This window comes from Prionailurus bengalensis, chromosome C1, assembly GCF_016509475.1.
Source record: "Prionailurus bengalensis isolate Pbe53 chromosome C1, Fcat_Pben_1.1_paternal_pri, whole genome shotgun sequence".
In the NCBI taxonomy this organism is placed as follows: Eukaryota; Metazoa; Chordata; class Mammalia; order Carnivora; family Felidae; genus Prionailurus; species Prionailurus bengalensis.
The window spans coordinates 20795174-20821206 of record NC_057345.1 but is presented as its reverse complement, the minus strand read 5'-3'; the positions used below and the strand labels follow the sequence as shown (position 1 = coordinate 20821206).

Here is a 26033-nt window from a genome sequence, read left to right as displayed (position 1 = left end):
GATCTCAAACCGAAAGAATGGAACTAAAGCCCTAAACTTTGAGGGTTGAGTGGCTGAAGACCTTCCTGAAGAACTAAATATCCTTCTCTGTTTATACTCTATACTTCCCCTACAGTGATTTTTAAGGCTGAGAAAATGGATAAATGGATTTACACAATGAAGATGGTCATAAACATAGCCTACCGCCTTTTCTTTTTCGGGCTGCTGTAACAAAGTTTCACAGACTGCATAGCTTGTAAACAACAGAAATTCATTTCTCAAGAGTTCTGGAGGCTGAGAAGTTCAAGATCAAGGGGCCAGCAAGGTTACGCTCTAGTGATGGCCCTCTTTCTGGTCCACAGTCAGTGCCTTCTGGCTGGGTCCTCACATGGTGGTAGAGATAAGGTATCTAATTCCATTTGTGAAGGCAGGGCCCAAGCACCTTCCAAAGACAGGCTCCACCTCTTAATACTATCGTCTTTGGGGGTTAGGATTTCAACACATCAATTTGGGGGGAGAACCCCCCCAAATTCAGGCCATAGTACCTACAAAATAAAACTTTCTTCAATTTATTGAGAGAAAATAAGTTGTTGCTGAGTCTACAGAATGACCAGGATGTGGCAGTGACAATGTCTGAGAGGCACCTGTTATTAATTTTAAAAATTACCAGCACCAAAGATTCAAACTAATACATTCCTCTCCTTGAGATGGTATCTCAAAATCTTCTCACTCATACCTTATGAAGATTCATCCTGTGTTGTATTTTGACTCATAATGGTGAATATAAAATCAAGGAACAGTGGTGGTGTCCAATATTTCACCAAATAGAAGCCCCATGAGGAAATAAATTTTCTTCACTGCTGTATTCTCATTGCCTAGCATAGCGTTTATAACAAAGCAAGCACTTAAACTGGAAAATAAAATCACAGAAGAAAAAAAGAGAATGGGTTTATTCTCTGATAGATATGAAGCTCCCTATTACCACAGTTAGGCTTTTAATTGTTTAAGTCTACAAGCAAAACAAACTGTTTTCTCGGCTGCAGGGCATAATGGGATATGCCTACTGGTAAACCAGCAATCAATCAATCAATCAATCAATCACCCAACAATACTTGACTCAATTTGAATTTTTATTAACACACATTTTTCAAAGTTTGTACAAACCAAAACATTCCTGTGTTTCAAAGTGTCCATTATACAAACATACAAATAAACAAAAGGTGTTACCAAAAGTTAGCTACTCAATTTCATGGTAAAACAGTGTCATGATTTTTAAAAACCAAAACTTCAAGACTGAGGTTTCTTCCTTCACTTTTTGGAACTTGTGGAAAGTTAGAAAATGTGTGAATCTGCTTTGTATTAAATGCCAACACCTTAAAAAAAGATTTAGTATAAAACTAAGTATGTGTTTTTATATTGTCACTTCATGAAACAGAAATTCTCAAGTCTTCCAAATTAAAAAAAAAAAAACCCAAAACCATGACTGTAACTTTTTTTCATAATCTTTTCCCCAGAGTCAAACGTAAATGCATCTGAAAAATATTATCTGACAGTTTATCTTTACCTAAAAGTTTCTCATTCAAAAAGTTACAAAAGTGTTTAGCACTGTCGTCTCCCTTGCTTGGAAGGGAAAATGACCTCCCCTACTAGAGTGATAGATGAGCAACGTGGTCCATTGTTTCTTTTATCAGAAAGAAGCCACCCAATTCCACATTTCTGTCCAATTCTGTGCATGGCTCCACTTGTGAGAATGTTATCATAGATTACAAGCACTGGCTTTTAGGAAATGCCTAGCAAGTTAAACTGACTGCTTACAATTTTGGTGCACTGAGGTACAAAGTTCATCTGTCCTCACGGTTACCTCGAGCCTCAGGACCCCTCTGCATTAATGATTCCAAGGTAGTTGATTTTACTGTGTTTCACGGCACATCACACACCTCTCATTTCTTTCACAAACATCCCATGGACGACCTGAGAGAATGGCGAGAAGTGCAAATCTATCTCCTCTCCCGGAAAAGTAAACCCATGTGCCTGCTCAGTCAGGAAGGGAAAGGCGGACACAAACAATTCTGGCTGAGGCCAAGCTGCTTCTGACAAGCACCTGTCTTCAAGAAACGCCCTTTTCCCACTAAAAGCAGGGAGTGTGCAGGCTGGGATGGATGAGGAGGAAGGGGGAGAAGGTACAGTGACAGCATTTCTCCCGCTCAGACTCAGAGTCCACACTTGAGCAGCTCGTACTAACCCCCAAAATGCTCTGTAGTTCAAATATTATCCATTTTGAATCTGCTCATTAAAAAAAAAAAAAAAGCTCTCTGACAATGGCCCAATGTAACGACCGATATAAGTAAAGGGTATTTTTTTTCTTTAAAAAGAAGTGGCAGTGTGAGAATTTAAAATCAGTCACATAAAACAATCTAGAAAGGGGTAGGGGAGGGAAACGTCCAGTAAAACCTGGACAACCTTTCTTTCTGCCCTTACTTAAAAAGACAGACTGTTCAAATCTTTGCTACCTCCCCTAAGCATCTCCTTAAATGCTCTTCCAAGAATTCCTCCAAAAGGCACTTAACTCCACACTGATGCACTGAATTGTTGCACCGTAGCAATCAGTTTTTAAGACTCCAAGGTAACAAGAAAAGGTCTTATTCCTTTACTAAAAGGTAGAGAGAAGGGCTTTTTTTTTTTCTTTTTAAGAGGCATCACTTTTACAAGAACAAGCTAGGCTACCATTATTCCTTTATCAAGAAAAAGTTTCTTTTTTTTAAAAAATAAATAAAACTCTGGCTATACATAGTACAAAGTCATACATAATATACCTGGAAAAAAACCCAAGAGTATACCCTGAAGCAAAAGGTTTATTGGAGAGAGAAAGCCTCTTCCGTTGTACCAAGTCTTAAGGTGGCAGTTTTCAAAGTTCAGAGGGTGGCAGTGATATGTATGTAATTAATGCCAAACTATTTGCTCATGGGTATGGCAGGATGTGATGGACCAAAAAAAAAAAAAAAAAAAAAAATTCTGCACATAACACTGAACAATGACTGCCACACACACACACACACACACACACACACACACACACACACAGAGTAGTGCCAAAAGAGAGAAAGAGACAGAGAGTAGTACTCGGGGTGGGGTTGGGGGGAGTGAGAGTATGAGACAGAGAGCTTGGAACCCCAAACATCCAAGCATGCAGTCATGACACAGCATAAACCAGGTGTTTCCATTCAGCCCACCACAATCCCACAAAGAAGGATAACTGTAATAAAATAGAGATTTCTTAAGAAAGCTTGCAATTCACAGAGAACAGCCAGGTCACCAACCCTCACCCAGGAACCCCTTCGCTGTTGGCTGGGAGCCTCCTTATGGTCTCTCACGGAGAGGTGATAGCTCCTGACTTCTCAGACTTCTTGCTCTTGGACAAGGCAGCTGCCTGCTTCAGGAGCTCTCGGTTTTTGGCCTAAACAAAAAAATCAGTGCAAGGATATTTTAACAGGACAGGACATGTTTTTCATGCAGATGCTAAGGCAGACAACGTAAAGGGTCAGCAAGAGAACAAATTCTAGAGGCAGAAATCAACAGAAAGCTCTAGGGCTTGGTTCAGGGGAAGGAAGTATTTGCTAGAGGTTAATCAGCACACTTCAATCTCCTGGGATCCACTGTTACAAAAGGGTGCTTTGTGCAACACAAACAAACCGTGGAGTGCCTTAACGTGTTGGATAAACAGAATTTATAATCCAGACATCTGGAATCACATCTGGCTTATCCAAAACTCAAAACGCACATTTATTAATTCCAGTTTTTGAGGGAAAGAGATCAGAACACACCCAACAATGAAATAGTAAAAGACAGCTAATAAGGTAGATTAAATATGATTTTGTCAATATTTTGAAAACAAAAAAAAAATCTAAGAGATAAATCACTTAAAATACAATCAGCTAAATACACCAGGGTTATCACATAAAACAAGCAGACTCGGGGCACCTGGGTGGCTCAGTTGGTTAAGTGTCCGACTTTGGCTCAAGTCATGATCTCGTAGTTCATGAGTTCGAGCCCCATGTCAGGCTCTGTGCTGACAGCTTGGACCCTGGAGCCTGCTTCAGATTCTACGTCTCTCTCTCCCTCTGCCCCTCCCCTGCTCATGTTCTGTTTCTCTCTCTCTCTCAAAAATAAATAAGCATTAAAACAAACAAACAGGCAGACTCACCTGTAACTGCTCTGTGACTTCTTTGTGGGTCTTCTCCATCTGGTTCATTTTGGCTCTCATCTGAGATTCCTGGTATTGAAAATCAGCCTTCAACTCTGTGATCTGAGAGGGGGGAAAAGGCAGACTGACTGAAGAAATCTCTGTGCAGTACAATGATGAATGTTCTGGCAGCAGAGAGCTAAATGGTTCCTCAAATTAATGAAATCCAGGGCTCTTCGGAAGATCCCTAACTAAGCCAAAGCCAGGGAATTCTGTATCCTATTTATCCTAAAGAGTTCTTAAAAATTACACAAAATCCTGACATAGCCATTTCTGATACCTCATCACTGACAGGTTTTAAAGATTTTATGTATTTAATACCTGCCAATAATCCTCCAAATAAATCAGTGATTACAATACAACACAATATGACTGACTGTGAGAAGCCAGGAGAATAATAGCTATCGCCATTTACTAATTTTTTAACCCTGTTCTAGGTAAACTGTTTGATATTTATACACACACACACAATTTTTTTTTTTTGAGTAATCTCTACACCTAAGATGGGGCTTGAACTCACGACCCCAAGATCAAGAGTTGCATGCTCTTCTGAGCTAGCCAGGTACCCCAAACTGTTTGATTATATTATTTCATTCAATCCTATGATAAACCTGTCTGTGGCGGGCAATATTATTTTTCCCATTTTACAGATGGGAAAACAATGGCTTAGAATGGCTTTAAGTTGGGGTGCCTGCGTGGCTCAGTCGGTTAAGCGTCTGACTTCGGCTCAGGTCATGATCTCACAGTTCGTGAGTTTGAGCCCCGTGTTGGGCTCTGTGCTGACAGCTCGGAGCCTGGAGACTTCTTCAGATTCTGTGTCTCCCTCTCTCTGCTCCTCCCCCCGCTCACACACTGTCGCTGTCTCTCAAAAATAAATAAAAAACATAAAAAAAAAAAAAAAGAATGGCTTAAGTAACATGGCCATGCTCATACATGTTAGCAAGAGACGAGCTAGAATTCAAACCCCAGGCCTTCTTCTATTGACTATGCTATTCAAGGAGCAGGGAGGAGATATCTAAGTCAGGGAAGTGATGTGTGAGCTGAGTTTCGAGGTACATGAGGTACAGCTGGCACACAAGGTAAGGAGAACGACATCCAAGCACAGGAAACTGTATAGGCACAGCCAGAGAGTGTGAGGTAACTGACAGCTTGTTCAAATGACTGATGAGCATGGAGAGTGACCTTGATGCTGTAGAAAGGCAGGTATGTTGTAGAAGGGCCTGTGTTCCAAGCCAAGGAATGTGACCTTGATCCTGAAAGTGCTGAGAAACAATCTATTTATTTTTGCTCCTTTTAAATCCCTCACTTTGCAAATCAGTAGAAACAAGTTGTTCATTTTGTCTCTTTTGCAAAAACCCTTTTATTATGTGCTATTCTGATCTTGTCTATGAAGAAAACATACTTGGGTCTGCCTTCATCTGACAGTCATGTTGTAAAGTGGAAAGTATACTGGTCTCGAACTTCCCATGAATCTCTATCTTACTGGCAGAAGAAAGCATAGCCTAGTAGAAAGAATGGTAGAGTCAGGAAGACTTGCCATTTACTAATTGTGTGATGTGATGTGTCATTTAATATCTTTGGGTCCGTTTCCTCATCTATAAAATGAGGTCGAAATTAGATGGACGGAATGCATGCAAATATTTTAATAATATAAATGCCTTTGTTAGCCACTCAGAATGAATCCTAGCACTCCAAACTTGGCACAAGAAAACATACAGCCTCAGAGAAAAAAAGAAAACCAAGAGAAGGATTGGAACCTTATCTAAGAGAAAAAATATTGGAGGATACTTTTCATCTACAAAATGATGACAATAGTAATTCCTATCTCAAAGGTCTGTTATGAGGATAAATGGATTAATACATAGAAGGCACTTAGAACAGAGTCAGGCACATACTTAAGTATCCAGTAAAAGTTTAGCTATTATTGCTACTAATATATTAAGACAAAAAGAAGATACTCTTTGGGAACCTAAAAGTAAGAGGGGCACCTGGGTGGCTCGGCTGGGCGTCCAACTCTTAATTTGGGCTCAGGCAATGATCCCAGGGTCTTGGGATCGAGCCCCATGTTGGGCTCCACATTGAGCATGGAGCCTGCTTGGGATTCTCTCTCCCTCTGCCTCTCCCTCTCTCTCTCTCTCCCCCTCTGCCACTCTCCCCCACTCTCTGTCTCTCTAAAATAAAAAAGAAAAGAAAAATATAACCTAAAAATAAGAGAAATAGACCTGAATCTCAAGAAGGATGTAAAAAGTTCCCTTAAAGAAGGAGGATGACTGTTAGACCAGGGTAAGACTTAACTGAAGATGTTAATGTGTTTAAAGAATGGGTCACTCAGGGAGTTGTCAGTAATGGAAGCAAAGTGATGTAAGAGTCATGGAGGAAGGCCTACCTGACCATTGTCCAGGAAGGAGGGAGACCTGGCCCACATATTTTAAGTATTACTGTCTCACGGGCATGGCCATCCCAATACCAGAGACGGAGGTATCAGGTTCTCAGCCTGAGAGCATTAAAAATTCCAATTACATAACCACCTCCTCTTGTCCCAACTCCATGTTCATTCAGCACCTTCTGATTACAACTTTCCAAGGCAGTTCATGCTGAGAAATGTAGCAGTCAGTTATGCCCCCCTGTGAATCAAGGGGGGCACTGTAGTTTTACACATCACCTCTGTAAGCCTGGCAAACATGAGTGAAACTTCCTCCAAATGTTGAGAAAAGTCAACTTTCTAAATGCACCTGACCAAGGCAGAGTGAGGGTTCTCTCTCACGGTAACAGCAGATCACGAGTCACCTTGGCAGACAGTAAGCCTCTCCCACGATACCCCAACCTTGACACTGGATCCCTCAAAGCTTCAGTGGTCAGTACCAAATAAGTATCAGTTAAACAGAGTTAGCACCATGCCCTATGGTACCACATGCTTACCCTTGCACCATTCTGGCCTGAGAGGCATTAACAAAACTGTACCTTCTTCTCTTTCTCTAAAATCATTTGATCCTTTTGATGCAGCATCTTCTTCAGAGTGGCCACTTCTTCCTTCAGTTGGGCGATGATGACAAAGTGGTCAGTGCCTGGTGAGTCCAGGGCCAGGTCTGGGGAAAAGCTGAGTAGAAAAATGGAGAAGGAAAAATCATAACTTGGAGGGGTAAACCTTTTTTCACTTGAGGACACACCATGGACCACTTGACTACAAGCTCCAGAGTAGGAGCAACCATTTGAATTCCCAGCAGGAAGTACAATGCTCCACACACGCCACACTCAATAGCATTTGCTAAACTGCACAGGCGAGGCGATCATCAGATCTTGGTTCTTTATGTTCTGCTCCAAAGCACCATGTATGGTGCAGCTGTTAAGAAGCTGCTGCATCCCATTCCAGGAGCAGTCAGTCCCTTTTAAAAATTAGAAAAAGATGAAATTAATAGGAAGGAAGCCAACTTCCCCTACACTGCAACTGGCCTGTTGACTACCACTTCCAATATCAAGAATCCAGTGATAATCAGGAAAGAAACAGGTGATAAAATCCAGAGTCACACCATAACCTGCGGTTTCAACAGATTCTTCTCAGTAACAGTACCTGAGCACTTCATTTTGTTAAAGTGCCAGGTGAACTCTGTCTTTTTCGGAGAGTTTTGTAACCAGGCCTAGTTCCAGGGAATCTGTGAATGCCTGAAGTTGCATATAGAATTAGGTGTATACATACAATGGATGGTTTCTAGGGTGAGGATCCACAGCGTTCCCTGGTTGGTCAGAGATGTCTTAGGCCCGAAACAAGTTAAGGAATCACTGCCATAAGAGTCAAGTCCTGCCCTTCTCTAGAGACTGCCCAGAGAAACCTCCTTACCCTTCCCAGGGCAACCTTTAAAGTAAAACACAAACCTGTTTTTCCTAAGCAGTCAGTGGAATATTGATTCGAGACTCCCTAGATCAATACAGCAATGACTCTAGCTCATCTTGAACTACAGCTAATAACCAGCATTTCTCTACATGGGTAGAAACTCCAAATAGCAAGTGGAATCACTGAACATCCTCCGTTACCAAGTTAAACATTTCTATGGCTAGAAGACATGGTTGACTGCTAAGAATATTCTCTCTTCATCTACATGAGGCATGTAAGAAGAACATCAGAAGAAGAATGAACCGGTGCTTCCTTAACTGATGAATATGCAGAATTACTGGGTGACGAAAAGTAAAAGCAATATAATAAAACAAGGTAAGCAGGAGAAAATGCTGAAAGGACCCATCAAAGTCTCCTCTACCAGTTTCAATACCTGCCAAGGGACTGTCTTCCCTCAATCCAAAAGATTTTCTTTAAACCCATAACTAGAGTGACAAATGAAACAGTGTAATGGGCTAGTATAAATCTTGTGCTCCCGAAAGCTTCTAATGCTCTGCCCACCTGCTTCTCAAGAGAGGATTTTTCCCATACCACTATTGTTGACAAAACCAGTCATGTCTGTCCTGTCAGGGCCTGACCTTTCTAACTCTCTAACTTCTGACTAATAAGAACTGTTGGAAATCAAATGAAAACAGATGGCTAGGTTAGCAAGGCAGAAAATCAGATCCAGTCTCTTTCCAAGCATCTCCAACAAAAGGGTGAGGCCACACAAAGTACGTCTAATTTTTCAGGCATATTTCAAATGGAGAATAAAATAAAACTAGGGTTTTATGAGGAGGGGCACTTGGCTAGCTCAGTTCACGGAGCATGTGACCCTTGTTCTCGGGGTGGTAGGCTTGAGCCCCACATTGGGTGTAGAGATTACTTAAAAACTCTTAAAAAAAAACAACTACAAAGAAAGGAAAGGAATATCCTTTAGAAACAATCAACAGGTATGCCTTATGGCCAATGGAACAACAAACAAATAGATCAAAAAGTAGCTGGTACGTTTTCTCAGGGACGGAAAGCTAGAAATGAACTCAGATCTTTCTCAAAGTGAAAAGTTCTTGCTATGGAGCACCCGGGTGACTCAGCCAGTTAAGCATCCAACTCTCGAACCCGGCTCAGGTCAAGATCTTACAGTTCGAGGGGCACCTGGGTGTCTCGGTCGGTTAAGCATATGACTTCGACTCAGGTCACGATCTCATGGTTCTTGGGTTCGAGCCCCACGTCGGGCTCTGTGTCTACAACTCAGAGCCTGGAGTCCGCTTCATCTGTGTCTCCCTCTCTCTCTGCCCTTCCCCTGCTCGTTCTCTGCCTCTGTCTCTCAAAAATAAACATTAAAAAAAAAATCTTACACTTCGTGAGAGAGAGCCCTATGTCAGGCTCTGCACTGACAGCATGGAGCCTGCTTGGGATTGTGTGTCTGTCTCTCTCTCTCTCTCTCTCTCTCTCTCTCTCTCCTCTCTCTGCCTCTCTTGCACGTGTGCACTCTTTCTCTCTCTCAAAATACATAAACTTAAAAAAAAGTTTTTGCTACGATTTCAGCAAACTAGAAAATATGAGAGGGAGGCTATGAATTTTGCGGGATACTAAAAAAAAAAAAAATGACCAAGGCATTTAAAATTTTTTTTTCAGTTTATGTATTTATTTTGAGAGAGAGAGAGAGAGAGAGAGAGAAAGCATGCACCCGCACGTGCATGTGTGCACACAAGCTGGGGAGGGGCAGACAGGCAGGCAGAGAGAGAGAATCCCAAGCAGACTCCATCCTGTCAGCACAGAGCCTGATGTGGGCCTCAAACCCATGAACTGTGAGATCATGATCTGAGCCAAAGTTGGCCACTTAACCAACTCAGCCACCCAGGCGCCCCCAGAGGCATTGTAGAAGTATAAAACTATTCGAGAAAAGGTTTTATAAAAAACCTAAAGTGATGCATTCTCTCAGTACAATATGGAAGACTAATGGAGAAAGAAAGAGAGGAAAAAAAAAATCAAATATGTCTCCATATTTAAAAAATAGGAGTGGAGGGGCGCCTGGGTGGCTCAGTTGGTTAAGTGTCCGACTTCGGCTCAGGTCATGATCTTGCAGTTTTGTAGGTCTGAACCCCGCGTTGGGCTCTATGCTGACAGCTCAGAGTCTGGAGTCTGCTTCAGATTCTGTGTCTCCCTCTCTCTCTGCCCGTTCCCTGCTCATGCTCTGTCTCTCTCTCTCTCAAATAAATAAACATTAAAAAATAATAAGAGTGGAGAATGGTAGAATAGGAAGGAGAATGGAAAGCTGTTAGAGAGCAGCTTGCAGAAAAGGGGATAACAATGAAAGGACAAGAGCCTATATGGCTATTTTCAAAGTGGGACCAGGAAAGTGGACTACGATCAACTGAAAGCTAAGAGGCGGCTACAATAGACAGTTCAGAAACAAGACCGGTAACCTTTGGTACAGAACTGAATTCAAGATAGACATTCAGTAAAAAAAAAAAAAAAAAAAAAAAAAGGGGGTTTGCATAACATTACAAAAGGACCATCAAAAAACAGCTTGTCAGAATGTTTTCAAAGTGAGGGAAAAGAAAGAAAAAACTACACAAAAGTAAAAATAAAGGAAAAATGTCACTTAACTTTTGCTATGAACTTTTAAAAGAAATGCAAACAAGTGGAATTGGTAAGTTAAGACTGCTAATGCAGGAACATTCAAATGGAACTTGTATGTATATGAAAAAAACTTTTGTAGAAGCAGAAAAGTTTTCCAAATTTTCAAGTTATCAGGGCAAGTTATTTTAACAAACTAGCATCTACATTTCAAGAAAAAAATGATCTTTTAGATCTTTTCCAGATGAGATTGTTAAAGACCATGGTAAGGATCAGTATTTCCTACTTGAGGAAAACAATCATTGCTGGTGATTAGAAGTGATAAAACACTCTCAACAGGGGCACCTGGGTGGTTCAATTGGGTAAGCATTTGGCTCTTGATTCTGGCCCAGGTCATGATCTCCCAGTCATGGGACTGAGCCTTACGTCAGGCTCTGCACCGACAGTGAGGAGCCTGCTTGGGATTCTCTCTCTCCCTCTCTCTCTGCTCCTCCCCCACTCATCCTCTCTCTCTCTCCCAAAATAAACATTTTTAAAATATCACTCGGAACAGAAAACTTAAGTTTTTAGCTTTGTATATCCATAGCAATGGACAGCAAGAATAATGGCAGTATCTTAAGAACAAATAATCTAAAAGAAGGTAAGCTTTAAGGACTGGCTGGTTAAACTAAAGTTAAGAATGCACTTTTTCCAGGTCATTCAAATACAGCCTGGGTCATAAGTGAGCACAAAACAGAAATGATGAATCTAAAGGCTGTGGGTCTTGGCTTAGACCTTTATTTTATTTATTTATTTATTTAAAGTTTATTTAGTTTTGACAGAGAGAGACAGAACATGAGTGGGGGAGGGGCAGAGAGAGGGAGACACAGAATCTGAAGCAGGCTCCAGGTTCTGAGCTGTCAGCACAGAGGCCAATGCGGGGCTCGAACTCACGGACCATGAGATCATGACCTAAGCTGAAGTCGGAAGCCCAACTGACTGAGCCACCCAGGCACCTCTTGGCTTAGACCTTTATAAAGGCAGGGAATTCAGAAAGGTTCACTCCTTGACATGGTTTTTGTAGGATCAGGCATGCTGGCAGGGGTGATGGGACAATCTTCATGATGGTCAGGATATCTGCTCAAGTAACAGTGAAGCTGATGGTCTTTATGGTTCCTTTCTCCATATAATTTGAACATCTAAGTTAAACATTTCCAGAAGGTTCCATTTAACAAGTATAAAATCAACGATACTAGTGGATAAAAAGGTACCTTGTAGAATCTGAAATCAACTTAATAAAAAAGGTAACGGTAAAGAATAAACTTCATAGATGCTTTGTGTACCCCTAGATGAAATTTGGTCCTGGCAAGCCTATGTGCTAAGTCTACTCCCATTCCCACCACCTGCTGGGAGGGAGAACTGACACTGGGAGTTTTCAGAATGGAGAGGATTTCAAGGCTTTGGAGGAAGAGTGTGCCAGCGTCTCACTGCAGGATGCCTGGGCCTGGAGAAACAGGAAAATGGTTGGCCCCAAGACTCAGCTGGGAAGTAGCCCACTGTACCAACACAGACGGGACACTCTGGATATTAGGACAGAGCAGCTTGCAAGAGGAAGCATCATTCAGATGGAGAGAGGAAGGCAAGGAGTAAATATATGCTTTTAAGACAGGCTTAAAATGCAGTAAAAATATTCAAATGCATCTCATTCTCTGCTGATTCAGTAGCTACCCTGGGCTTTCTGCATGCTAAGGAAGCATGAATTAGACTAAGAACACTGCCTTAACTCCCAACTTGTCTCTGCTCCACCTCTCAATACCAACTCTGGCCCTGCATGGAGGAGGCCACAGGCACAGAACACAATGAAAAGCATATAGCTCCTGACTTCTTAGAATTAGTGTGGGAGAGTTATATGTTGATCGCAGAATTCAGTTGCTATTAAATCGTTGTATATGCTTGTCTTTTAATGACAAGATTAGAGTTATAAACAAATAGCAGCACTGCTTGCTTATTCATAAGATATCAAGTGGCTAATGGAGTGACCCTTGGAGGCTCAATAACAACCCTAGACTAGGTCCAAGGCACACCCTGGAATGTATTCCTGTTTCAGGAACTGTATATGCAGTAACTCAAATGGAAGCATGCACACATACCAATTGGCTTACCTGTCTCCGTTGGTTGTGATTGATTCAAACTTGGATTTTTTCTTTGGGATTTCATTTTGAATTGAAGATGTAGAAAGTGTTTTCTGGCTTTTAATGGCAAAAACAGAGAAACACAAATTAGAAATCAAAGATTTATAAAACATCACAACAAAAGTTTGTTCAAACAGGACCAATGTAATATCACAGCTCCTCCATGAAAGAGCTAATTATTCTTGACTATTAAAATCCACTGAGGTGTTGATTTCATAGGTCCTGGATGCATGGGTAGCTCACTTCCAGAGACCTCCAAAATTCTTACCTTTAATTAAATATTATCTGCTTTATTAACAACTATGGGAACAGAGTCAATAAAATTTTAATAAGATGTGGGGTGCCTGGGTGGCTCAGTCGGTTAAGAGTCAGACTTCAGCTCAGGTCATGATCTCATGGTTTGTGATTTCGAGCCCCGCATCGGGCTCTGTGCTGACGGCTCAGAGCCTGGAGCCTGCTTCAGATTCTGTGTCTCCCTCTCTCTCTCCCCCTCCTCTGCTCATGCTCTGTCTCTTGAAAATAAATAAACGTTAAAAAAAATGTTTTTTAAATTTTTAATAAGAAGTAAAACCTACCTTACAGTTTAAGAAAGTACTTTCACATTTAATGTTTCATGCACATCTTCCAAGTCTGTGAGGTATATACAAGGCACTATTTCTACTCTGCAGAAACTGAGGCTCATCAAGTTTAAGTGACCTTCCCAAGGATATATAGCTAGTCGATAGTGAAGCGAGGACTAGATACCAGGTTGAACCCCTAATCCAGTTCTTCTTCAGGATAGTTCTGTGAATCTACTGATATCTGAGTCCCACAAACCACTAAAAATCAGTTATAGACTCAATGAGTTCACCCTCGAGTAAGACCCTTTCTTTCTTGATCTCTTTTCAATATTTGATACCACTGACCATGCCATCCTTAACCCCCCTTCCAACTTTACTGAGAAATAACTGACAAATTGTATACATGTAAAGTGTACAACATAACATTTTGATAAACGTGTATGTTATGGAATAATCACCAAGATTAAGATAATTACCACATCCATCACCTCACATAACTTTTTTTTTTTATGGCAAGAATGCTTACAATCTACTCTCAGCAATTTTTTTTAATGTTTTTATTTATTTTTGAGACAGAGACAGAGCATGGGGGGGGGGGGACAGAGAGAGAGGGAGACACAGAATCTGAAGCAGGCTCCAGGCTCCGAGCCGTCAGCACAGAGCCCGACACGGGGCTCGAACTCACGAACCGTGAGATCATGACCTGAGCTGAAGTCGGGTGCTTAACCGACTGAGTCACCCAGGCGCCCCAGCAATTTTCAAGTATATAGTATCATATTAAGAATAGCCACTCTGCTGTATATCAGATCCTTAGAACTTACTCTTCTTATAACTTAAAGTTTATACCCCTTGACCTAAATCTCCCCATTTCCTCCTTCCCCAGCCCCTGGCGACCATCATTCTAGTCTCTGTTTCTATGAAATTGGCTTTTTTTTTTTTAATTTTTTTTTTTTTTTAACGTTTATTTATTTTTGAGACAGAGAGAGACAGAGCATGAACGGGAGAGGGTCAGAGAGAGGGAGACACAGAATCTGAAACAGGCTCCAGGCTCTGAGCTGTCAGCACAGAGCCCGACGCGGGGCTCGAACTCACGGACCGCGAGATCGTGACCTGAGCCGAAGTCGGCCGCCTAACCGACTGAGCCACCCAGGCGCCCCTGAAATTGGCTTTTTAAAAAGATTCCTTGTAAAAGTGATACCACAAACTGTATGTGTATGTGTGTGTGTGTGTGTGTGTGTGTGTGTGTGTGTGTGTGTATCACATTTTCTTTATCCGTTCATTCATTGTAGGGCATTTATATTGTTTCCATATCTTGGCTATTATGAATGAAGCTGCAATGAACCTGGGGGTGCAGATAGCTCTTCAAGATACTGATTTCATTTCCTTGGGATATATATACTCATAAATGATTGCTAGATCAAATATATAGTAGCTGTTTTCAATTTTTTGAGGAACCACCATCCTGTTTTCCACAATGGTTGCACCAATTTACCTTCCCACTAATGGTGTATAGGGTTCCCTTTCTCCACAACCTTGCCAACATTTGTTATCTTTTGTCTGTCTGTCTGTCTGCCTTCCTTCCTTTCACAATCTCTGCACCCAAAGTGGGGCTCCAATTCACAACCCTGAGATCAAGAATCTCATGCTCCACCAACTGAGCCAGCTGGGCACCCCTCTTGACTTTTTGATAACAGTCATCTTAACAGATGTGGGGTAATATTTCATTGTGGTTTTGGTTTGCATCTCCCTGATGATTAGCAATGTTTAGCAACTCTGTATGTATCTATTGCATATATTCTTTGGAAAAATGTCTATTCAGGTCCTTTGCCCATTTTTTTAATTGGATTATTTGCGCTTTTTTTGTTATTCCGTTGTATGAATTCTTCATTCATATATTTTGATATTAACTGCTTATTAGGTATATGGTTTGCAAATATTCACTCCATCCTTCTTGAGTGCTTCTAGAATTCTGTTCTCAGCCTCCAACTTGAATTCTATCATCAAAGAGCATGGTTTAAACAACTACTTATCATATGGACTGGAGATGGTGTTCCCCAGATCACCTGTACCATAATCATCCAGGATGTTTGTAAAACAATGTAGATTCATGGACTCTATCCTAGGTCCTACTGAATTAAACTCTGGGATGAAGTTGCAGGAATCTGTACTTTATAATAACTTCTATTCCTACTGACTCTTATGTGCTCCAAACCTTTCTTCTGAGTTTTCGGCTAAAGCTCCCACAAAATTGTTCTTGATGCTCCAACCTCAACTTTAAAAAAAAAAACAAACTGAACTTCTCTTTTCTTCCTGTATTCTCTTTCAGTTAAAGAATATACCTATTCATCCAAGTAAGAAACCTGAGAATGATTCTTTACTCACCCAACTCCTGCCCATCTACCTGTTCATTAAATTATCTAAGTTTCTCATAATTCTCCCTCTAAAGTATCTTCCTGAATCTGCCTCTTTTTTTATTTTTATTTTGAGAGAGTACGAGCAGGGAAGGGGGCAGGGAGAGAGGAAGACACAGAATCTGAAGCAGGCTCCAGGCTTCTGAGCTGTCAGCACAGAGCCCGACGTGGGGCTCAAACTCATGGACCGGGAGATCATGACTTGAGCCGAAATCGGATGCTTAACCAACTAAGCCACCCAGGCACCCCATGAATCTGCCTCTTTGATCTTTGGTGCCATGGCCTCAGTTGAGAGTCTAATATTAATACCTCTTACTGTGGACTCTTACAAAACAGGTTCTTAACTAGCCTCCGGTCTCTTTTTCTTCCAATGTTTTCTCCACAATCATCGGGTCAGGTTCATGCTCCTTAACGTTTTCAGAATCCCTTTCTCTCCCACTCCCTGGCTCCCAAACATAAGCTCCAGAAACATAAAAGGACCTGCAACTCCTCAGGGCCGTGTGGTCTTACGTCCTCCATTTCTCTGCACACACTATTCCCTCAGCCTAGGATGCTTCTGCCCATCCGTGATCTGATGATTCCAACTCATCCTAAAATCCAGCCCCAACCCAGTTCTTCTCTGAGCCTCTCTTGCCTGACTCCCCAAGGCAGTTAATTACTACTGCCTCTCATGCCTGCATCTTGATGTTTCCACTGTGGTGCTCATCGAATTATAATGCAATGATTTGATTACAGGTCTGTCTTCCCTACCAGACTGCATACTCTTGGTGAGCAGCATGATTCTTTTATTCATCTCTGCCTTCCTAGCAGAGTCACTGGCCCATGAGAGTACTTAATAATAATGAACAAACAAAATCATAATGGTAACAATAACAAACAGTAATTAAAATATATTGAATGCTTCCTATATGCCAGTTATAAAGCAAACCACTATTCATGCACTATATAATTTATCTCCACAATTCCATGAGGTAATATTATTATTTCCCTATTTTAAAGATGAACAAGCTTGCCCAAGATCCCACACAGAGAACCTGGCAGAGTCAGGATTCAATCAAAAGCCAGAACTCTTAACAACATTACAGATACTCTGAAAGGAAGCTTAAGACAACAATGAAAGGACATCTTTTTGACTGGATTCCCACCAGGACAAACCTAGAACAGCTACCAACCTCCTGGCCAACTATGCATTAAAAAAAGCTGCATCCCTCAGAAAGTGACATGCCCAGTCTTCTAAGGAGATAATCCACTCCAAGGGTGAGGGGAGCATTATAGTCAAAGCAGAACAATTTCACAAACTTTCCAGACACAAGACAAACCAAGTCAGTAAATCCTAATACCTTATGGAAATCTCTCTGGCACTTGGAAGATACATGAACTGTCCAATGTGACAAAGGAGATTCCTCCTAAGGCTAGTAACTAGAGAGAAAAGAAGAGGAAAATTGATACCAAATGGTTTCTTCCATGGCTAATTGTGTATTCCGTCTGACCAATAGGTACCTCTAATCCTATCTCATGCACCTTGGGGATACCTGTTATAATGGCTGCCACCACTCAGTCGACTATACTGTTCCTTCTCTTGGTGGCTGGCACGGGAAGAGCTGCTCAGGTGTTTCCTCTGCTCTTTGGTCTTCTGAAGGACCCGTTTGTAGGACAGTGTGCACAGCCAGCACAGCAATTTCCCATCTACCTGAAAGACAAGGAGACAAACATGAAGAAGAGAGAATGTAGTACAGAATGGAGCTACTGGGAGCTCCGGACCTCTGGGTTAAGTCCCAATTCTGCCACTTAGGAGGTGTGTGAACTTAGGCAAGTCCTCAACCTCAATTAAATCCTCCTATGTCCTTGTGAATTCAGCAGCTACTGTGATTCCCACTGGAAAGGTGATGACATTGATGCCTAATAAGAGTAAGTAACTCGTCCAGGACCATTCAGCTAGCCCAGGTCAGTAGGACTGCAGAGCTTATACTCCGACCATCATCATATGCTACCTCGTGATTCCTAATTCAGCTTCTCCAGTATCTTAATTCAGGGAAAAGGTGCTCTGGTTGGCAGACAGGAGTATTCTGGTCACTGGAGAGTTAATATCCTCCCATGATAAATTAATGAATTTGGTTCACAGGAGTCAGTTCTCATGAGCGTAAGCATCTCTGAAAAGTACCTCTGGACACTGAAAAAGTTTCTGTACTGCATTCCTTCATTAAAAAAAATATTTACTGAAGAGATTGCTAGTTGCCAGAGGTGGGAGTGGTGGGTAGGTGAAATGGGTGAAAGTAGTCAAAAGGTATAAACTTCTAGTTAAAGGATAAATAAGTCATGGGGATGTAATGTACAGTATGGTGACTATAGTTAGTAATACTATATTGCATATTTGAAAGTTGCTAAGAGAGTAGATCTTAAAAGTTCTCATCACAAGAAAAAAAATCCCATAACTGTGTATGGTGACAGATATTTACTGGACTTATTGTGGTGATCACTTTCCAATATATACAAATATCAAATCATTATGCTGTACATTTGAAACTGATATATGTTGATTATACCTCAATTTAAAAAATACATAATCACTTCACTTTTTAAAATTAATTATTTATTTATTTTAGAAAGAGAGAGAGAGTATGAGTGAGCGAGACGCAGAGAGGAAGAAAGAGTATCCTACAAGGGGCAGAGAGAGAGAGAGCAAGAGAGAGAGAATTCCACGCAGGCTCCACACTGTCAGTGCAGAGCCCAAAGCGGGGCTCGAGCTCACCCGACACAGGACTTGAACTCATGAACAATGAGATCATGAGATCATGACCTGAGGCCAAGTCGGATGTTTAACCGACTGAGTAACCTAGGTGCCCCACTTCACTTACTTTTTAAAAAGTAGAAAATGAGAAGCACAATTTTTCTCAGTAAAAAACAGTAAGCTGGAGATATATTTCAGATTAATATTTTGACAGTGTCAGGTAAGACAACTAAAAGAGGGGGAAGAAATAGTTCTCGATAAAGTATGACTCTTATCAAAACAAGTAAATATATATATATACATATATATGTGTGTGTGTATGTTGTGTGCACCTGTGTGTGTGTATATGTGTATGTATATATGTACGTTTGTTTGTTTTGGGCACTTACTATGTGCCAGGCCACTGGAAATGCGGCAGAGAACAAGATGGACAAGGAGCTCACGTTCTAGTGAAGGTGGACAAACATAAGAAAATAAACAAGATAATTTCTCACAATGTTATGCTGTGAAGACAACAAAACAGGGTAATATGATAGGGGGTGAGTGAGTTAGTAAAGGGGCTCTGTGAGGAAGTAGCATCTGAGCATGAGGAACCAATTAAGACTGGTGGGTGTTATCAGGCAAAATGATAGCCAGTGCAAAGGTAGGAATGAAACTGGCACATTTGAAGGGCTAAAAGGTGGTCAGTGTGGCTGAAACAAGGTGACAGGCGGGAGGCGTTAACGTCAGGAGAGACTGAGAGGCAGGTATGGGCAATGTACATCAGAGAAGGGGGTTGGGATTTGTTCTAAGTGCAGCTGGAAGCCACTGGAGGGTTTTAAACAGAACAAATCTAAACCATTTTTAGTTTACTAAGGTACCATCACTCCACCCAGAGCTCTCCTCTATGTCATCTTGGAATTTTTAACTTCAACAGATAGAAACACTTGAAACAGTCAGATAGTGAAACTGGTAATACAAGTGTATCCTAAGTCACAGTCTCTCCTTTACAGAGTTCTATAGAATTTTGCCAATCATCGCTTTACTTATACAGGGTACAGATCACTGTTAATTAAGATTCTCATGAAATACCAGCTCATGTAATATTAGAATATAATAGTCCAGGGATGCCTGGCTGGCTCAGTCAGAACATGTGACTCTTGAGCTCAGGGTCAGAAGTTTAAGCCCCACGTTGGGTGTAGACATTACTTAAAAAATATATATATTATATATATATTTTTTAATTTATATATATTTTTATTTATATTTTATTATATTATTATATTTTATTTATATATATTTATATATTTATATATATTTATTATATATATACACATACATGTATATATATTGTTTATGTGTATATATATATATATATAATTATTATTTTTTTTTAAAGAATATAATGGTCCACATTTGCTAAATGAAAACAAAGGCTGAAAATCTTCAAGTTCAAGAACAACTAGGACAGGAACGGAGATTTCTTTGCTATACGTCCTTTTTTTTAAAGATTTTAAGTGATTTCTACACCCAACATGGGGCCGAAACCCACAACCGTGAGATCCAGAGTCGCATGCTCTACTGACTGAGCCAGCCAGTGGCCCTGTTGTGATTTCTTTTTGACACAATTGACCAAACTTAATTTCTCAGAAAGGAAAAAAAAAAAAAAAAATCAACAAAACAAAACACAGAGATTTACCTTCTTTCGATCATCCTTCCTGTCAAATGCACATTGCTGCTTACACTGTTCACATGAATAGGGTGGTCCATACTTCTTCTCTGAATTTGTGCAGCGCTGGCATTTGTTGCCGATAAATGCTGCAATTATGTTGCAATACTGACAAGGTTTGGGCTGAAAGAGAGGGGAAAAAAAGGGTCAACTAAGTATATTATAAAATACCACTGCATTTTTTAAAGCAATAATTCCTATTATACAGTTCATCAGTCATTGTAAAAATGTATTCCCAACTTCATAAATTTCCTTCTACACTGATCAAATGAAGCCCAATTCCTAATACTATGTAAAGTGATTTTCTGCACAGGACTATTGATTTTAAAACAAATAAATTAACAAATACCAAAACCCCACTAGAGTATATGCTGGGACTTTTGTAAGAAATTCAACAGAACCAGTTCTTTGGAGAAACCGGTAAGTGCTTCCAAATTTCTGGAAAGGCCTCTTTGCCATTATCACCGTATAAATAGGCTGGGAGAATGCCTGCAAGGACATAATATAGAACCCTAGCACAGAGAGACCCCCTCCCCCCTAAAAAAGTCATCAAAACGAAAGTCAACTGCTACCAAACAAAGACGTCACATTGTAGGATCCATCTTTCCCACCCGCTTTCCATACTGGTTTCCGAAGCTCTCAAGGAAAATTATAACGACAATCCCGCCATCATGAACATAAACACAGAACTTCTCCGTAAGTATTAGCTAGGTTCAAAAGCTCAAGGGCTAGATAAACTTTTCTGAGAAAGTATTTACACATAAGATATTCTAATAAAAATATGGTAGTTATATAAATAATCCACAGAATGTTAAGGTTCCAAGAGACCCAAGTACTCACTGTTAGGTACAGAGAAACTCTACTTACTGTTCCATATAACTGCACATTCTGTGCACACTTCTTGCATATTGTATTGGTTTTACTGTTAAGGAAAAAAGAGACACAATGCTTTTATGAGAAAAAAGTTGCTTCACTTACAATATCTGAAAACTGATTCCTCCTTAAGCCCACAGAATTTGCTTATTGCTAAGTGCCAAGGTGATATTTGGCCTGGACACCTGGAAAGTTAAGTATTTGGCCACTAACTCTTTTATTTATTAATTATTTTATGGTTATTAATTTTATTAGCTCAGATAAAATGAGGTTTTGGTTAAAGTGGACAGTGAGTTATTTCTGAGTATCACATGTCTAAGTATCACTAAACAAAACTAGCAAATATGGACAGGACCCTCAAAAGAATATTATGTTAGACAGAAATGGACTAGCAGTTAATTCTCAATTTAGATGAACAGCTGAGAAACTTGAGGTGAGGAATGAAGTATATGCGTTTGGAATACTAACTCAGAGATTCTATTCATGTTGACTTTACTCTGTCTACACCCTCCTCTGTAAGTAAAAGCATATGAAAATCCCAGATGTGGGGAAATGGATGCTAGGACTAAATATTTTGTCAATATTTCCAATTTCTCTAAGAACTAAGCACTGATAAAAATAAAAACGTCTTCGGTCTTGTGAAGGTCCAGAGACCTGTATTATCTAAATATCTGAGCTGATAAACTGCCTTAGGGGAAAAAAATCATCTTCAAATAAAGTCTAATTCTTCACAAAGACAGGTACAATAAATGCTTGATGTGCAAGAATAGTTGAAACAATATTCTGGGGCTGAAAATAAAATCACATAAAAATGCAGTCTTATTAGCTATTTTGTGATTATTTTCCCATAAAGTCCTATAAAAGTGACCATAAAGTTAAAACAAAGAAAGACCTCAGAGTACAAAACATTTAAATTAAAGTGAGATATTCAAGTAAAATATTTTCCATTTTCTGCCATTTTAAAGAGACAGGACAAGATGTGAGGCGTATCGAAAGAAACCTCTAGAAAAAGGATTCACGTCGGTGATTCTGGAATGTTGAACTTTTAGTTTATACTTATATTTATTACTGAAGAAGTGGGATTTATATGTATCAATATATACAAATGCTCCTGACGTCTTGGAAAACAAAGAAAAGTCATTTCGGAGCACGCAGGTGGCTCAGTCACGTGTCTGGCTCTTGATTTCAGCTCACGTCATAATCGCGCGGTTTCTTGGATTCAAGCCCCACGTCGGACTCTGCACACCGACTGCGCCACAGCCTGCTTCGGATTCTCTCTCTCCCTCTCTCTGCCCCACTTCGACTTGTGCTCTCTCTCTCAAGATAAATAAATAAACTTTAGAAAAAAAGAAAAAAAGGAAAACCACTCCTATGATCCATCTTGAATCATTTTTTTTTAAGATTTTATTTTTTTAAGTCATGTCTACACCCAACCTGCAGCTTGAATTTACAACCCCAAGATCAAGAGTTGCGTGCTCCAACAACCGAACCAGCCAGGTGCCTCCATCTTGAATCAATTTTTATGTACGGTGTAAATTCATATCTCACCCTACACCCAAAATTAATTCAAGGTGGATCATGGACCCAAATATAAAAGCTGAAACATAAAGCTTCTAGATTATGTTTTATATGTTTCCGTATCTATGAAGGGCTAAAACAGGTAAAACTGATCTACAGTGGGAAGGAAAATCAGAACAGTAGTTGCAGAGGGGAAGCATGAAGAGTGGAGATTGAGTGGGATGAAGCATGAGAGGACTCTGGGCTGACAGTAATGTTCTATATTTTAAAGGGTTGAGGGTTACAGATCCATATACTGTTTGCGAAACTCATGCATGCTTAAGTATTTAGGATCAAGTATACTGATGTCCACAACTTTAAAATGAATCATAAATAAGATGGATTAATACACTGAAGGGGCACCTGGGTGGTTCAATTGGTTGAGCACCCAAATCTTGATTTCAGCTCAGATCACAGTCCCAGGGTCTTGAGATCAAGCCCTGCATAGGGATCCGCACTGCACATAGAGCCCGCTTGGAATTCTCTCTCTCCCTCTGCCCCTCTCCCCCGCTCTCTCTCTCTCTCTCTCAAATTAAAAAAAATACATTGATGATAGATGATGCACATAAAGTAAATGTAAACTGTAGAATCGAAGTGGTAGGTATATGAGTGTTTACTGTTTAATTCTTTCAACTTTTTCTGGTTTGAAAATATCCATAATAAAATGTTGGGGAAAATGTTCCCAGAATTGAAATAAGGCTGGTTAAAATTAGGTTTCTAGGTCTATGTGTGAGCTAACAAATAGACCCCACCCTGCTTTAAGGAACTATGACCTACAGTTGCAGGCCCACAGAACTTAAACTATACCCATAAACAACTTTGCTGCTATTGAAAACCAATAAACCACTCTGCTGCTGTTAAAAAAGTCTCCCAAAGATATGTGTTCACTTACAACTAAATGTTTTTCACATTTTTAAAAATGAGATTTACATAAGGCAAGTAAATTTCAAACGTGGCTAAGGCTAACAAACCCTTTATCAGAATAGGCACATTTCCAAAAGTGTCTTCTTTTGGCTTATAAATTCTTCAAGCTTTGAGTATAAGCATACTGAAACCTAAGGCTCATGTTTTACAATTGTGGCTTCTTAGTGTCATAAAGATCATAACCACAATATAAAATGATCAAGGATCGGAAAAGTAACTTTAAAAACTTAAGCAAGGGGCACCTGGCTGGCTCAGTCAGTGGAGCGTTCGACTCAGTCTTGGGGTTGTGAGTTCGAGCCCCTGTTGGGTGCAGAGATTACTTTAAAAAGTCATGAAAAAAATTTTAAGCAATCCATGAATAACTAGGGAACAATATGTGTGTTTTATATTCATCAATGTGTTATAATAAAATAAAAACCCTGCAGAATCCGGGTATAATGCAATCAATTACAGATCTGTACATTGAACAGCAACTAATTAAGAGGAAAAAGCCTGCAAACATCTTTCGTGGTCAATAAAAACTGTACCTCTCCTGCTGGTACTCAGTCCTACAGTAGGTGCACTTCACAACAGGGTGTGCAATCCGACATTCCTGAAATGAAATGAGGATATAATTTAAAAGGCAGTCAGAAATGGAAACAGCCTTCAGTAGGAGGCAGAAGACCTGGGTACTATTCCCAGCATAGCCACTGTGCTTGAGTGAGTCACTTGAACTTTCTGTGCCTTATTTTTCTCTTCTGTAATACTGGCATCACTGCCCTGCACTGATGTGGAAGTTAAGAAAGAATTTATATGGAACTAGTCATAAATTGTAAAACCAAAGTATGTATGAATAAGTCTCAGACTGGGAATCAGAAGTCCTGGATTCTAGTTCCGGTTCTGCCACTTCCACTGTTTGATTTTTGACCAGGTTCACTTGTGAAATGAAATGCTAAGTTAAAATCATTATTGCTGACCTATATGAAACTTCCTTAAAGTCAGTATATATATATCTCAAATGTATATATATTTTTTTATTTATATAAAGACCAAAAAAATAAAGGCACCCAAACACTTGCGTTCTCTCCTACCCAGTAAACAGAGTGACAAAGTCATAGCCATTTGAGGCAACGGTGACATACAATTACGAGTTACCCATACCAGAGACAAACTCTGGATTATCTGAGAATATCTCAAATCACTCGCAGGACGGCTTCGTGACTTTTAACTGTCACCTCACAGCACTTCTATTAATTTAAAAAGGCAAAGCAGGATGCAAACAACTCAAACGAAAAAAAAAAAAAAAAGAACTTGGGCCTTCAAGGGTAAAAACTGAATAGTAGCTGATTAGGGCCAGGATCGAAGGTCACCAACTGGATGCTGAAAAATCCTTTTGCTTCGTGCGCTTAATTTGGGGGCTTTTCTATAAAGCCTCGCTACCTCCGTCTTTCAGACTGGCCGGAAAGTGCCCGTGAGGCGCCCGAGTTGGAGACTCTCGTCCTAGGCAGCACCCAACTCTGGAGTTCAGTCCCCAGGCAAGGCAGGCGGTCCCTCAGTGTGCAACCAGCGGCGGGGAAGCCAGCCCAAGAGGGAGCTCGGTACGGCTGGTCCGGGTCAGGCCGGGGACCCGCTGTCCCCTCCCCAGACCTTACGGGGTCCGAGAACAATCCCTCGCGGTTGCTAAGCACCCGGACACGCCTGCCGCGGGGGCCTGGACGGCGCCCGGGACTCCCCCACGTGCCCCGCTGGCCCCCAGCGGAGCGGGTGCGGCGCCTCAGCTAGGCGGGCCTGCCACGCCCTGCCCGGGGGACCCCGCCGGGCGGCCCCGCAGAACAGGGGGCTCCGGGCCGAGCCTCTAGCGTCCCAGCTCCCGGCCGCCGCCCCAGCCCGCGCACCTTGCACAGCTGCTGCCCCTGAGACAGCGCCTCGAAGGGGAAGCGCTGGTGGCACTTGGTGCAGGCGTAGAGCGCCGCCATGTCCGGCCCGGGCCGCGCTCACCGCCCAGCCGACCGGCCCACCGCTTTATCTGACAGTCTAAGGGACAAGCTGGCGGCGGCGGCGGCGGCAGCGGCGGCGGCAGCAGCAGGCTGCGGGCTGCGGCAGGCGGGCGGGCCGGCGAGTGCGGGCGGATCTGGGCGGGCGCGACGGCGCTGGTCGCCCCTTCACTGGTTCATTTCGACGTCCATCAAGCACAAAGAGGCAGAACACGGAGCTTGGGACAATTCTGATTCGGCCTGAACTGGAGTACGCCACTTATGACGCGCGCGGCCTCGATTATGTAAAGCGCAGTCACGCGGGGGCGCCACTAGGAGGTACCTTCCCCGCCCGGGACCTCGGAAGCTCCCAAGCTCCTCCCACTTCGCTCTTTGTTCCCGCCCTCGCTCCGCCTCTCCCCTGATGCGATCGCAACTGCACTTCTCGCGATACCTTAGCGGAGTTGTGATGTTTTGGT

At 41.4% G+C, this 26033-nt stretch overlaps 1 protein-coding gene across 1 annotated transcript; it reads right to left on the bottom strand.

Moving 5' to 3' along the window:
* Window positions 1-1091: 1091 nt before the first annotated feature.
* Window positions 1092-25720, bottom strand: FAM76A (family with sequence similarity 76 member A). The gene is made up of 9 exons (XM_043574204.1): window positions 25477-25720; window positions 24130-24194; window positions 21116-21170; window positions 20219-20371; window positions 17345-17502; window positions 12812-12898; window positions 7181-7316; window positions 4181-4282; window positions 1092-3433 (listed from the first exon to the last, which is right to left on the bottom strand). Exons 1-9 carry the CDS (start codon window positions 25555-25557, stop codon window positions 3347-3349), a joined length of 924 nt encoding a protein of 307 aa, XP_043430139.1. The 5' UTR covers window positions 25558-25720; the 3' UTR covers window positions 1092-3346.
* Between the last annotated feature and the right edge of the window lie 313 nt (window positions 25721-26033).